The sequence below is a fragment of the Mauremys mutica genome, chromosome 15 (assembly GCF_020497125.1).
Source record: "Mauremys mutica isolate MM-2020 ecotype Southern chromosome 15, ASM2049712v1, whole genome shotgun sequence".
Taxonomy (NCBI): Eukaryota; Metazoa; Chordata; order Testudines; family Geoemydidae; genus Mauremys; species Mauremys mutica.
In genome coordinates this window covers 6,153,251-6,167,222 of record NC_059086.1, presented here as the reverse complement: position 1 = coordinate 6,167,222, position 13,972 = coordinate 6,153,251, and the positions used below count along the sequence as shown (strand labels likewise).

The 13,972-nt window shown below is 55.9% G+C and overlaps 1 protein-coding gene across 1 annotated transcript; it reads left to right on the top strand.

Moving 5' to 3' along the window:
- The first annotated feature begins 2,513 nt into the window (after positions 1-2,513).
- On the top strand, positions 2,514-7,198 carry LOC123350440 (peptidoglycan-recognition protein SC2-like). The gene is made up of 4 exons (XM_044989048.1): positions 2,514-2,568; positions 3,998-4,199; positions 5,293-5,411; positions 7,020-7,198. The coding sequence occupies exons 1-4, from the start codon at positions 2,514-2,516 to the stop codon at positions 7,196-7,198; spliced, it is 555 nt and encodes a 184-aa protein (XP_044844983.1).
- Positions 7,199-13,972: the final 6,774 nt, after the last annotated feature.

Genomic DNA, 13,972 nt, shown 5'->3' with positions numbered 1-13,972 from the left:
GCTGATGTAGCCGCTTGAGGCTTCTTTCAACGGGTTCATTGTACAGCTGATGTCCCTTGATGGGCCATCAAGCAGGCTTAGTTCTGATGCCATTCTGTCTGGAGTCTCACCCAGAACCACAGCACAAGTTTGAGATAACATTCATCAATAATATCATAAAGGGTTTCACCTATTCCATACATCATCACAATGATGATGACTATTAATATCAGGAGCTGGGGTGGGGCGGGGGTGCTAAGAAAACAGTCTGTTATTTGTGAAATACAATGTTGACAAGTCTACCTAGCAGCTGTGTGCCACAGCTGCAGGGCACTGCCCGGCCGGAGGCGGAGCTTGGCAGGGAGCAGAGAGCAGTTCCCTTTAAAGGCACCAGTGGAGGTGAGCAGGGCTGAGATCTGCAGAAGGAGCCTGGCGGCAGGCCCAGCTGATGCTCTACCTGAGCTGCTGAGGGGAAGGACTCTGGGCATTTGCAAGGTCGAAAACGTCTCCTTGGGTTTCTTCACATCTTTGCTTTTCCCTCTGGCTTGGTAAGGCCGGTGGGAAGTGACCCAGGGGTGGGGGAGGGTGGCGCAGAGTATTCCAGGGGCAGATCTCAGTTGCCCTCCTTGGGGTCTTGCTGGAGCACGGGAGAGAGTTTCGACCAGGGCTCCCCAGCTGGGGCTGGAGGCACACGGCCTGTCCCTGACGCAACGACTCAGGACTAGGGAGACCCACATCCCAGAGGGTCCCGACTCTGGGGCTTTGGCCGGGCGATGCCCGAAGCCCATTGCCGGACAGGGGAACTAGTATTTGTTGGACCCTTTATGTTCTCCAGTGAGGGTGGACACAGCCTGCGACCCAGACGGAGAGTTAGTCACAGGAGGGGACAGACAGCCACAGGGTGGGAGAGGCTACCAACAGGGGGTACCAGGACAGAGAGGACCTGTCATGCCCTCACCTGGCCACTAGGTGGGAGCTGTGGGTGCAGATCCCTTCCCTGGCCCCGATCTCGGTCACTGTGTGTCTGTGCAGCGACCGGGGTAGTACAGAGAGCCTGGAGCACTGGGCCTGGGGCAAGATTTGAGGCCTGAACCAGAGGCTGTGAACCAAAGTCAGGCCATGGGTTAGAGCAAATGCTGACAAGTTTGCTGTGCAGTTCATGTCCTAGGCACTGGAGATTTATGTAAATATAGTTTAGCTGGGACAAATACGTTCAATTTAGTGCAAAATAAGATGGTTGGATAAAATAATGAAGAGGGAGGTTTTGTCCAATATCTCAGGACCCAGGGGAGGTAACAGATGAATGTTGTGAAACACGGAAGGTAGGACGTAAGCTGCTTGTCTCAGTCTATTTCTCTCGGGGTACCTCGCTGTCACCTGTTTGGCCTAGGGGACAGCGGCGACTCCCGTTGCTGACTGAGCTGTTCCTTGCCAATGGGCACTCGTTTTAGTGAACCTGTACCCACGGAGCCAGGGCACTAGGACTGCGCCTTCAGGGCAATGAACCTGGCCAAGGGACTTTGTCACCAGACCGTGCTGTGGTCTTTCTTTATAAGTACCATTGAGATCTTATAAATTCACAGGCTGCCTTGTCTGCAGTTAGTGTTAATAACACTGGAGCTCCAAGAACAGATGCTCTGGGCTGATCTAGGCTGGGATCTTCAGGCACTGCCTTAGTGCCCTGCAGCTGGAGTTCAGGGGAGCTGGGGCAGGCAGTGTGTCTGGATCAGTCACAGCAGGAAATTGTGGCCTGGACGGTGGCTGACGTGCTGCCCCCCAGTGCAGGGTTCCCGAGATCTCCAGGCCGGGTTGTGCTCTGTGCCCAGCCTTGCCCAGGATGGGATGAAGGTTCTGCCCCGGGATCACGCTGCCAGGCCAGAATCACTCCCTCCCACTCGGACGCAGTCTGTCAGGCCTGGTGCTGCTACAGACCCCTGAGCTCTGCTGCAAGAGCTCGGCTTGGTCTTAAGCAACCGCAGCCCCCGGTGAAATCCCCCCACTCCTTCCTCCTTGGTGGTTGGGGCTCCTGCCAGCATCGGCGCAATAGTTTATTGACCAACTACCTGGCCTCACCCCCGTAGCCCTGGCAGGCGCTTATAGAGAGCAGCAGGTGCCAGTGCCCAGAGCTCACTCTGCTCCCGGCTCTGCAGGAATCCAGGTGGGCACATGCCAGCCCCCCTCTGCACCCCACAGGGCACCGGTCTCCATGGACCAGCTCTGTCCCCAGCACAGCCCTTCTCCCCGCAGCCCCAGCTGGGCAGGGGCTGTTAGTACAGCTGGGAACACCACCGAGGCTGCTGCTCTAGGGGCTGCCATGGGGACCCAGGGAGCTCGGGGGGAAGGGGGATCTGGGCAGGGCTGGGATGCTGCCCTCAGGTGACAGTCTGGGCTTGGTGTCCAGGGCAGCCTGAGCGCAGGGAGATCTGCTACCCAGGGGCTCTGCGGGTGTTTGGCTCTGCCCAGCAGCGCCCCCTCCTGGGGGTGGAAGGTGGCTGTGACGGGTGCGTGTCCCCACAGGGCCAAGTGAAAGGAAGATGCTGCTGCTGACGTGGGTTGTGTGGTTCTCAGCGCTCTGCGCCGTGGCGCTCGGTGAGTTCGGATCCCTGATGCAGCTGAGAACTTGGGATGGGGGGAAATCCAGGTCTGGGAAATTAATGATGGAGTCACCCATCAAACCCGCTCCCTGCCCCGGAGACGCCCCTCGGCTCCCTGTCCAGTCCATCCCTCTGTGAGACAGGGTGGAGTTGTCCCCTGCCATCCGTTCCCCAGACCCCTAGTGTTCATCAGCCCAAGGGACAAGGTCCCTGGCCCTGCCCAGAGTGTCGCACACCTCCCGCCCAGGCCGTGTCCCCTGCCAGCCCAGCTCCATCCGAACTGCCCTGGGGCAACCAAGAGCCAGAAAGTGCCAGCTCCCAGCATGCAGAGGGGCAGCAAGCTGAGCTGTGTGGGGAGGGCAGGTGAAAGGGGGCTGGGGAGGGGGAGAGCAGGGGCAGAGGAAGGGTGTTGGGGGAGCAGAAACACCAGCTGATCCCCAGCTCCCACCAAGGCCAAGTTAGGAGAATTTGTGCTGGGAATGTCCCTGCAGCCTAGAAATCGCCCCCTGGATCAGAGCAGGGCCCATCTACCCTGGTGTCCCGGCTCCAGCAGCGGCCAGTGCCAGGTGCTCCAGAGGGAGCTGCCAGGCACCCCTTAGTGGCTCATGATGGAATAACCCAGACACAGGGGAATTTCCTTTCTGCTCCCACCATGGAGTGGCTGCCCCAAGCCCTGGGCGGAAGTCCATCCAGTCCCAGACACTGTGACGCTGGCTGTTCTCGTTCTCCATAGAAACCTCTGATCCATTGCTGGATCCTGCTCGTGGCAGCGAGTTCCACAGGCTGATTGTGCCCATTGAGCCTTTTCTCAGGGTCAGATGTTCTGACCTTCCAGTTTCTGGGGCGCTGGACCCCATCCTGGTCGTCCCATCTCTGAAGGGACCTGGCAGAGGGGCGGGGGGGTGGGGTCAGCAGTGGGAGCCCATAAGGATCAGGGGCCTCCCAGATGGAGACAGAGCGGAAAGGATGCAAAGCGGAGGAGACAGGCTGGAGGGAGGCAAATGACCAGAGGTGGCAGAGAAGACAGATGGGTTCTGAGCCTCAGAACATGGGCGGAAGCTTCCCCAGCCCAGGGTGACTTCAGAGCACCAGTCCCACCTGCCATCTCCAGCCCAGCCCTTGCTTGGCCTCCCTCCAGCCTAGCCTGGCTCCCCGTTCGCCCCTTTGCTGCCGGCGGCGGGTGCTGCCGCACGGTGAGCAGGCTCCCGGCCAGGCCTCTCTCCAGCCCCGCCACATTTAACGCAGGGGCTGCGCGTCCCCCCTGCGCCGTGCACGGCCTTTGCTGGCGCCCACCCCCACCCCATTGCCGCAGCCCCAACCCACTCAGAGCACCAGCCCTGGGCCCGATCCTGCAGCGTGGGCTGGGGCAGGTGGGGGGCACCCACATTAACCCAGCCCTTTCTCCCCTCCCCCGCATGGCACAGGCTGCCCCTCCATCGTCTCCCGCTCCCAGTGGGGGGCCCGGTCCCCAAAAAGCAGAACCTCATTGAAGACCCCGGTGTCCTACGTCGTCATCCACCACACGGCAGGGAACCGCTGCACCTCGCAGGAATCCTGCAGCCAGCAGGTCAAGGGCATCCAGAACTATCACATGGGTTCAAGGGGCTGGTCCGACATCGGCTACAAGTGAGCGGGGCAGGGTGGGGTGGGGGTCCCCACATGGGGGCAGCAGAGACCTCACTCAGGGGTAGAGGGCAATTGTCCACAGAAGAGATTTGATTTTTATATTGAATATTTTTTGACTGAAAAGGGGGAATTGGAGAGGCTGCACCCAGAGTCTCTGCTGTGGGGGTGGGAGATTTGGGGTGCATAGAGCCCCTGGCAGGAGGAGACTGGGGGCATGAGGGAGTCCAGGGGCAACTCCAGGCCCCAGCATGCCAAGTGCGAGCTTGGGGCGGCATGCCGCGGGGGGCGCTCTGCCAGTCGCCGGGAGGGCGGCACACAGCTCCGGTGGACCTCCCACAGACGTGCCTGCGGAGGGTCTGCTGGTCCTGTGGCTTCAGTGGAGCATCCGCAGGCACGCCTGCGGGAGGTCCACCGGAGCCGCGGGACCAGCGACCGGCAGAGCGCCCCCCGCAGCGTGCCGCCGTGCTTTGGGCGGCGAAATGGCTAGAGCCGCCCCTGAGGGAGTCCCTGAAGAGTGGGGATGGGAAGGGATCAGTCAGGGAGCTGGTGGGGGGATGGAGGGCCGCAGGGAGCCCCTGGGTTATGTCATGAGCTCGGCTAATAGACACCGCATGGCCTGTGCCCTGCTCGTCTGTGACACTGCCCCATGCCGGCGTTATCGACGCCTTTCCCCGGGGCCGGCCTGACGCCCTGGAACGAAAACTGGGCTGGAGATTTTGCTCCATGAAATGTTTTCAGGTTATGCTGTCGGGGGATGGAAACCCAGCTGGGAATTTCCTGCGCTGGTCTCCTGCCCCAGATGTGGGTCAGCTACAGCCCTCGCTCGCCCCCCCCCCCCAGCTGTGTCCCGGAGGGGCCCAGGGCTGCTTCCATAAGGAGTGTTACACACAGCGCCACCTAATGGCCAAACAATGCAATACAGGTTACCCCCCCCCATTCCAGTCCCTTTCCTCAGTGGGCTTCTAGCTCCGATGTCCCAGGTTCAAAGCCGGGCAGGGCCAGCAACGACCCGGGGGGAGCTGCTGGGAGCGATGGGGAGGGGAGGGTGCGGCCGACGTGCCTGTGCGGGTCTCACACTGCGCTCTGCCTGCAGCTTCCTGATTGGCGAGGACGGCAGAGTCTACGAGGGCAGAGGCTGGAACACCAGGGGGGCCCACGCCTCCGGCTGGAACGATAAGTCACTGGGACTCGCCTTCCTGGGCAACTTCTCTAGTACGTGGGTCCCATCTGTACGGATTTCCCCAGCCAGGCCGCGAGGGGAGCTGGGAATCCCTCCTGCAGGGCTCCCACCCACAGCTGCTCTCCCCTGCTGACCTGACGCCCGGGGCAGGGGATTCTGCCCCAGCCAGGGACCATCTCTGGTGACCTAGCAATTGGTAACTAATGACAAAGGGTCACTGCTGCAGAGCGACCTGGCTGGCTGCAAGCAAACAATGTGGGGTTTTAATCCAGCCAAGCACAAGGCAGGGATCAGGCCCAGGGAACACAGGCCAGAGCTACGGCCTGGAGCCTGGAAAGCAGCGACCCAGACAGGATCTAGGGCAGGGAAAGCAGCTGAGCGGGAGCCGCCTGTAGGACCCTGGAGCTGTAGTGACCTTTGGCTGTATAGGGAGAGACAGGGCCGCCCGGTGGGGGGTGAAGTGGGGCGACCCTGCAGGGGCCCCCACAAGAATATAATATTCTATAGTTTTGCAACTTTTTTTATGGACGGGCCCCCCGAAATTGCTTTGCCGCAGGCCCCCTGAATCCTCTGGGCGGCCCTGGGGAGGGGAGAGCGAGTGGCGGGGGCATCATTAGTATACGGCATCACTGGGCCCATCACTGTATCCCCTGGCTGGTGCTGGTGGCCCAGGGGTGTTTGCTCCACTGGCTAATCGCCCTCCCTGTTCGAAATTTGGGCCTTATTTCCCATGGGAATGTGCCCAGCTTCAGCTCCCTGCCCCTGGCTCCTCTTCTGCCTTTCTCTGCATGGCTAACACCCTAGTCACCCACCCTGGGTGATCAGCTGGATGGGCTGAGCTCCACCTGTCCCACCCTGTCAGTAATTTCTCCAGCCCAGGGATCATTTTGGGGACTCTTTTCTGGCCCTGGACTATTTTTCCACATCCCTCTTTTTGCATGGGCCCCAGAGCCGGGGAAAGGATCGAGCATCCATCTCCCCACAGCCAGACACAGGGGGAAAATCCCCTCCCTGCCCCTGCCCCCACACACTCCCCTATTTGTCCCGCCCAGGATCCCATGAGCCCTGCATGTCCCGGCGCTGCCCTGGGGGCTTGGGTGTGGCTTGTGACCCCTAAATCCTGCCCAGAGCCTGGTTCTCCAGGGTGCAGCCCAGCGGCTGGAGGTGGGGCCTGGGGCCCTCGAGCTGTAACTGTCTGTGGGGCTGGATAAAATGCATTTGGTTTGCCTGGGCCCAGCTCGCGCTGTAGCACGGCCCTGGCCTCACCGGGCAGAGAGCACCTGAGCTGGGCACTCACAGGGGCGCCCCCTCCCAGCTGAGAGCTTGGGGGCGGGGGTTGGGATTCAGCGAGAGATCTGCCCCTGGGATAACCCAGCTGGCTTCAGCGCCATCCCGCTGGGCTCTGCCATGGTCGAGCTCCCCGTGCGAGGGGCACCAGGCTGGGTCACGGGGCCAGGAAATGCAGCAGGCGGGAGGTTGCGTTACCCAATAAAATGGGGAGGGAGGGAGTGACACTGACGTGGCCAATCGAGAGCGTGGGCAGAGGGGGGGTATTTATTCAGACCACAGTCGTGTCCCCTGAGCTGCAGAGAGGGGCCAGGTGCAGGGTGAGATTAACAGGAGGCTGCTGTGTCCTGCAGATGGAGTCCCCAGCGCTGCTGCCCGGTTCGCCGCCCAGAGCCTGATCCGATGCGCCATCAACAGGGGCTCCCTAAGCAGCAGCTACACCCTGAAGGGGCATCGCAACGTGGGCCCGACCAGCTGCCCCGGGAACGCCCTCTACGGGGTCATCAGCCGGTGGGCCAGGTTCCAAGCCTGAGTCCCTGCAGCCTCGGGGCAGCCCCTGTGCCTATCGCTGACCCCACCTGCGGCTTCTGCCTCCTCATGCAGCACCTCCACCCCCCACCTGGAAGGACCCGTCGGGTGGTTCGCAGAGTCCCACAAAGGAGTTTTTAATTCAAGTGCAATTTGCCTCTAACCCAGCGCCCCTGCGGCTTAGTGCTTGCTTTGCTTGGGAGCTTCTGAGCAGTGACAATAAACCAGCTTCTAGCACATGAAAAGTTGAAGCACCGTGAATTATTTCATCGCCTGTTAAACCATAACCACCCCCCGCTGCTGAGCTGGGCTGGGCTGGGAAAGCTCAGAGGGTGAGAGTATGGTCTGTCAGAGTGGCACTAAGAGGCCCCACTACGCTAGGTGCTGTACACACAGAGACAGACAGTCCCTGCCCTAAAGAGCTCATGGTCTAACTAGACCAAGAGTGGGAGGGGAATGGGTGGGGAAAAGGGACTTTTCCAAGCTCCCAGGCCAGTCAGTGGCAGAGCAGGGAACACACCCCATGGCTGCAGTCCAGTGCTCTGCCCACTAGACTGTGCTGCCTCTCAGTCCAACTGTAAGACAAATAAGGGAAAAAATAGAAAAGTTTAAGGGAAACAAGGGCCTCACTCTATGGGCAAGGCCGGCCCTAGACTAAACGGTGCCCCAGGTGAGCAGTGTCTTTGGCTTCATTTTTATCTAAGCTGATAGAAACTGTTTTTATATTAAGAATAACTGAAATGTACTAACATGAAGAAATTGATTTGTGCCGCAGCCTTGGGCGGGCCAGTATTAAATAGTGTTACTGCAGGTGGGAGCGTTAGAAGGGAAACCCTCGTCGTTCAGTTCCCAAGGGCGCTTTTCTCGCCTCTGCCCTCGCAAACAGACACTCAGCAGCCGAGAGATCCAAAGACTGGCCAAAGGCATTTTCCAGCAATAAAATAGCCCGTGATGCCAGTCTCTTTTCAGCCATCATCCATCCAAGACATGTCGTAATGAGCCTGAGTTTCGAAAAGCTGCGCCCACCACACGCAACTGTGACCAGCCGTGTGAGCAGAATCCTGAGAGCTCCCCACACGCCAGGATCAGCGTCCTTCGGCTCTGCATCATGCATGAATTGGAGAACTGGGAGGGGAGAGGTTTCAGAGGGGTAGCCATGTTAGTCGGTATCAGCAAAAAGAACAGGAGTACTTGTGGCACCTTAGAGACTAACAAATTTATTTGAGCATAAGCTTTCGTGGGCTACAGCCCACTTCATCGGATGCATTCGGTGGAAATTACAGTAGGCAGATAGATAGAACATGAAAAAATGAGTGTTGCCATACCAACTCTAATGAGACTAATCAAATAAGTGGGGCTATTAGCAGAAGAAAAAAAACCCTTTTGTAGTGATAATCAGGAAGGCCCATTTCAAACAGTTGACAAGAAGGTGTGAGTAACAGTAGAGGGGAAATTAGCATGAGGAAATAGTTTAGTTTGTGTAATGACCCAGCCACTCCCAGTCTTTATTCAAGCCTAATTTAATGGTGTCCATTTTGCAAATTAATTCCAGTTCTGCAGTTTCTTGTTGGAGTCTGTTTTTGAAGTTTTTTTGTTGAAGAATTTCAACTTTTAGGTCTGTAATAGAGTGACCAGGGAGGTTGAAGTGTTCTCAGACTGGTTTTTGAATGTTATGGGTGTTGGCCAATTCGACATAGGGTCTTTATCACTGACGTCTGAACATTCCCCGTGTGTCAGTGTCCGGTGAATTGTTCAAAAGTGTTTTCCTGTCCACCGGCTGCTTACTAAGGTCACACAACCCCCCCTTTTCATGGTGCTTCATGTGTCCAAACCTTTCTTCGATGAACACCCGAGCAGTGTCCCCCGATGGACTCGTGCCCGCCTCCGAGCCTGGCCTGCAAGGCCCCTTGTCTGGTGACACTGCCCTGTGCTGGGCCCTCTGCCCAAGCTCCCCTAGATCTCCTCAGCCACTCGCCATGCTCGGCTGCAGGGTTACGTTTCATTGGTCCCTATTTGCCCAGGCAGCATCCCCTGCACCTGCAACAGGATCAAGTTTTGGGGCCCAATTCTCAAAGGCAACTAACTCCCCTGGCATGAGCACACCCAGGGATGCAGGGGGACAGAGGTGGGAACAGCGAAGGCCACCCTCTTCGCACCACTGCACTTCCAAGAGAAACTTTTCTTTCTTTTTAAAACAACTAACAAAATCGTCCAAAGCCCAGGACTTGGTCGTGATCGGGGACTTCAACTACCCAGACATCTGCTGGGAAAATAGCACAGCAGGGCTCAGATTATCCAACAAGTGCTTGGAATGTTTTGGAGACAATTTTTTATTTCAGAAGGTGGAGAAAGCTACTAGGGGAGAGGCGGTTCTAGATTTGATTCTAGAGGTTCTAGAGGCGGTTCTAGATTTGAGTTTGACAAATAGGAACAGGTTGAGAATTTGAAAGTGGAAGGCAAGTTTAGGTGAAAGTGATCGTGAAATGGTAGCGTTCGTGATTCTAACGAATGGTAGGACGGAGAACAGCAAAATAAAGACAACAAATTTCAAGAAGGCAGAATTTAGCAAACTCAGTGAGTTGGGTAGGTAAGATCCCATGGGAAGCAAGTCTAAGGGGAACAACAATTGAAGACAGTTGGCAGTTTTTCAAGGAGACATTATTAAGGGCACAAGAGCAAACTATCCCACTGCACAGGAAAGATAGACTGTATGGCAAGAGACCACCCTGGCTTAACCAGGAGATCCTCAATGATCTAAAACTCAAAAAAGAGACCTACAAAAAGTGGAAACTCGGTCAAATTATAAAGGAAGAATATGAACAAATAACAGAAGCACGTAGGGACAAGATTAGAAAAGCCAAGGCACAAAACAAGATTAAACTAGCTAGAGACATAAAGGGTGACAAGAAAATATTCTACAGATACATTAGAAGCAAGATGAAGACCAAGGACAGGGTAGGCCCATTACTCAATGGGGAGGTGTTGGTGGTGGGGTAATAATAACAGAAAATGTGGAAATGGCAGAGGTGCTTAATGACTTTTTTTGTTTCAGTTTTCACCAAAAAGGTTAGCAGTGACTGGACGTCCAACCCAGTGAATGCCAGTGAAAATGAGATAGGATCAGAGGCTAAAATAGGGAAAGAACAAGTCAAAAATTACTTAGACAAGTTAGATGTTTTCAAGTCACCAGGACCTGATGAAATGCATCCCAGAATACTCAAGGAGCTGACTGAATTGCTATCTGAGCCATTAGTGATTATCTTTGAAAAGTCATGGAAGACGGGAAAGATTCCAGAGGACTGGAAAAGGGCAAATCTAGTGCCCATCTATAAAAAGGGAAATAAGGACAACCCGGGGAATTACTGACCAGTCAGCTTAACTTCTGTACCCGGAAAGATAATGGAGCAAATAATCCATCAATCAATTTGCAAACACCTAGAAGACAATAAAGTAACAGTCAGTATGGATTTGTCAAGAACAAATCGTGTCAAACCAACCTAATAGCTTTCTTTGACAAGGTAACAAGCCTTGTGGATAGGGGGGAAGTGGTAGATGTGGTATATCTTGACTTTAATTTTGATACTGTCTCACATGACCGTCTCATAAACAAACTAGGGAAATGGAACCTAGATGGAGCTATTATAAGGTGGGTGCAGAATTGGTTGGAAAACCATTCCCAGAGAGTAGTTATCAGTGGTTCACAGTCAAGGTGGAAGGGCATATCAAGTAGAGTCCCACATGGATCAGTTCTGGGTCCAGTTCTGTTCAATAACTTCATCAAAGATTTAGACAGAGAGTACACTTATAAAGTTTGCGGACGATACCAAGCTGGGAGGAGTTGCAAGTGCTTTGGAGGTTAGGATTATAATTCAAAATGATCTGGACAAACTGGAGAAATGGTCTCAATAAGGACAAATGCAAAGTGCTCCACTTAGGAAGGGACAATCAGTTGCACACGTACAAAATGGGAAATGCCTAGGAAGGAGCACTACGGAAAAGGATCTGGGGGTCATAGTGAATCACAAGCTAAATATGAGTCAAGACCGTAACGCTATTGCAAAAATAGCAAACATCATTCTGGGGTGTATTAACAGGAGTGTCGTAAGCAAGTCACGAGAAGTCATTCTTCTGCTCTACGCTGTGCTGATAAAGCCTCATCTGGAGTATTGTGTACAGTTCTGGTTGCCACATTTCAGGAAAGATGTGGACAAATTGGAGAAAATCCAGAGAAAAGCAACAAAAATGATGAAAGGTCTAGAAAACGTGACCTATGAAAGAAGATTGGAAAAAAATGGGTTTGTTTAGTCTGGAGAAGAGAAGACTGAGAGGGGACATGATAACAGTTTTCAAGTACATAAAAGGTTGTTACAAGTAGGAGGGAGAGAGAAAAGAAGCCGGGGCAGGAACACGACAGGGTTTGTCAGGCCCATCTCCTGAGCTGGTGGAAATCAGCATCGCTCCATTAACTCCATGGCAGGAGATTCCCCCAGAGGCAGATCTGGAGCTTGGACTGTCAACTCCAGGTCGCTGGGAGGATCCAGCCAAGGGCAGGTTGGCCAGTGTCAGCACCTGGTGAGAGCTGTTCCATGGCCATTGTGAAATGAGTTGGTCTAGTGGTGAGAACAGGGAGCTGGGACTCCTGGATTCTATCGTCAGGTCTGAGAGGGGAGTGGGGTTCACTACTTAGGTCAGGAGGCTCTGGGAGCCAGGATTCCTGGGTTCTATTCCCAGCTCTGTTGCAGAATCTAGCGATTGGGAGGGGTGATGGGGTGTGCTCCCCACACTGCCCCTGAGAGGTTAAATTAGACCCAATTTACTGCACAGGCAGCACCTGGAGAAGGAGGCAGGGAAGTGATTAGAAACAGGCTCAGCTAGAGGGCCTATGTAAGCAGGAGGCTGGCACCAGAAGGGGCTGGAGAGAAGGAGTCTGGGGTCACTCCCTGGGAGAAGGGAGGGGTGTCCGGGGCTGGAGGCAAGTAACCCAGCACCCCCCCCCAACCCATCCGTTTGGCTTAGCCTGACCAAGGGAAGGGGGGTCTTGATCTGTGTCTGGCTGGCCCCGTGGCCCCCACAGGCCAGCACGACCCCAGGGCTGCAGAGCCCCTGAGCGGCTCTGGCTGCAGGGGGAAGGGGAGGGATCTACCAAGGCAGGAGAGCCAGGGACCAAGCTGTCCTTTGACCTCCGCTGGAGGTGACAAGGTCAAAGGTTAGCTAAGGCCCTCCCCTGAATTCATGGCACGGAGACCCACATGGGGATCAGCACCTCTGATCTTTTGCACAAGCATCGCCTGGAAACAGATTTAGAAGCCGATTGAGTGCTCCTAGTCCCTGCGGGGTGCTGGGAAAGGCTGGTCCACAGGGGGAAACCGCCCCAGCCCAGTCATTATACAGCTGTAGCGAGGCTGGCGTAACCCCTTGCATAGACCAGCCCTAAGGCATTGCTCGGCTCAGCCACGCAGAGCCCACAGCGTTGTGCCCAGGCCAGGAGCGTTAGCGTCCATTGGGCAGAGGGGAAACTGAGGCACATTGGAGTTAAAAAAAATCAGTGGCAGAGCTGGGAGTATAACCCAAGAGTCCTGGCTCCCCTGCCGTTGCCTGAACCCCTGGGTCACACAGTCAGGGCAGGGAAGGCTCGGAGAAATGACTATCGCTGCCCTGCACTGGCACTGCCATGTCTCTGGCACGCAGGGCACTCGACCGTCTTTGCTGAGCCCGAGTGTCCTCGCTGGCCAAAGCCACTCTGCACTGTGGGTCGCCACCCCATTGCCGTCCAGTGCACTGCCTTGTGGGAGATTTAAGCAGGGCATTGTGGGATACCAGCCCCCACCCAGGGAATGGAGGGAGCTCCGGGGGAAATTTTTCTGCTCCATCCCCTGATCTGCCCCTTTTGGGCTGTTTTTAGAATCCCCGCAGTTTCCTGCTCCCCCGGCTCGCCGGCAGAGGTCTGGCTGCTGGATGGGCCAGCAGAGTTCCCATGGCTGGGCTAGACAGGCCCTGAGTCCGTCTCTGCTGCAGCCGACTGCCACAGTGGCGGGCACGCAGCCATGAAACTGAGGCAACCCCTGCCCAGAAGCTCTGCTCCCTGTGTGCCCGCCAGAGCCAGAGCCAGAGCCAGAGCCAGAGCCAGAGCCAGAGCCAGAGCCAGAGCCAGAGCCAGAGCCGCCAGCTCCACCCACGATCATTTCCACCCGTCAGCGCCACACGGCGAATCCAGCTCCGGCAGGGCGAGGCAGAGCACAGCCTGGCACAGGCATCCCCACTCTGGAGCTGCACCCCAAAATCCTCAGAAAAGCAACAACAAAATTTGCCAAGTTGTCTGAGCTTTCGGGGACCTCCCGTTTCCTCTGCACCCCCCAAGGCTAGAATCTTCTCTTATGAGCTGGGTGCTTCCTTGTTATGGGCTGGGTTAAACCCCCATTGAGGTCGGTGGGGGTGAGAGAGAGAGAGTGTGTGTGTGTGTGTGTGTGTAGAAAGCTGAAGAGAGCAATGTTGGGTCTGGTGTTGGCTAAAGAGGCCTGTGTACATTCTTGGTCAGAAAACAAGGCTGCATCAAAGAAAATCCCGGACTCCATCAATCTCTACTTCCAACTGGAAGGTCTCCAGGGCCCCGGACTTTGACGAGCTGCTCAACTTCCTTCTTTAAAAAAGGGGCGACTCAGGCCCTCCCAGGAATCCGGGAACTGGGGCTTTTCAACACCCCTGCCCCCAATAACAGCGCCAGGAGACCCATAAGAATTGGTGACACGGCCCCCGGCAGAATGGTTGGCTGAGTCCCCGG

Bases quoted from the DNA above. Each gene is read 5' to 3' on its own strand.
- LOC123350440 (XM_044989048.1), top strand. From the start codon at position 2,514: ATGCTGCTGCTGACGTGGGTTGTGTGGTTCTCAGCGCTCTGCGCCGTG. The intron at 2,569-3,997 runs GTGAGTTCGGAT...CGCATGGCACAG, and splicing joins GCTCTGCGCCGTGGCGCTCG to GCTGCCCCTCCATCGTCTCC. The intron at 5,412-7,019 runs GTACGTGGGTCC...TGTGTCCTGCAG, and splicing joins CTTCCTGGGCAACTTCTCTA to ATGGAGTCCCCAGCGCTGCT.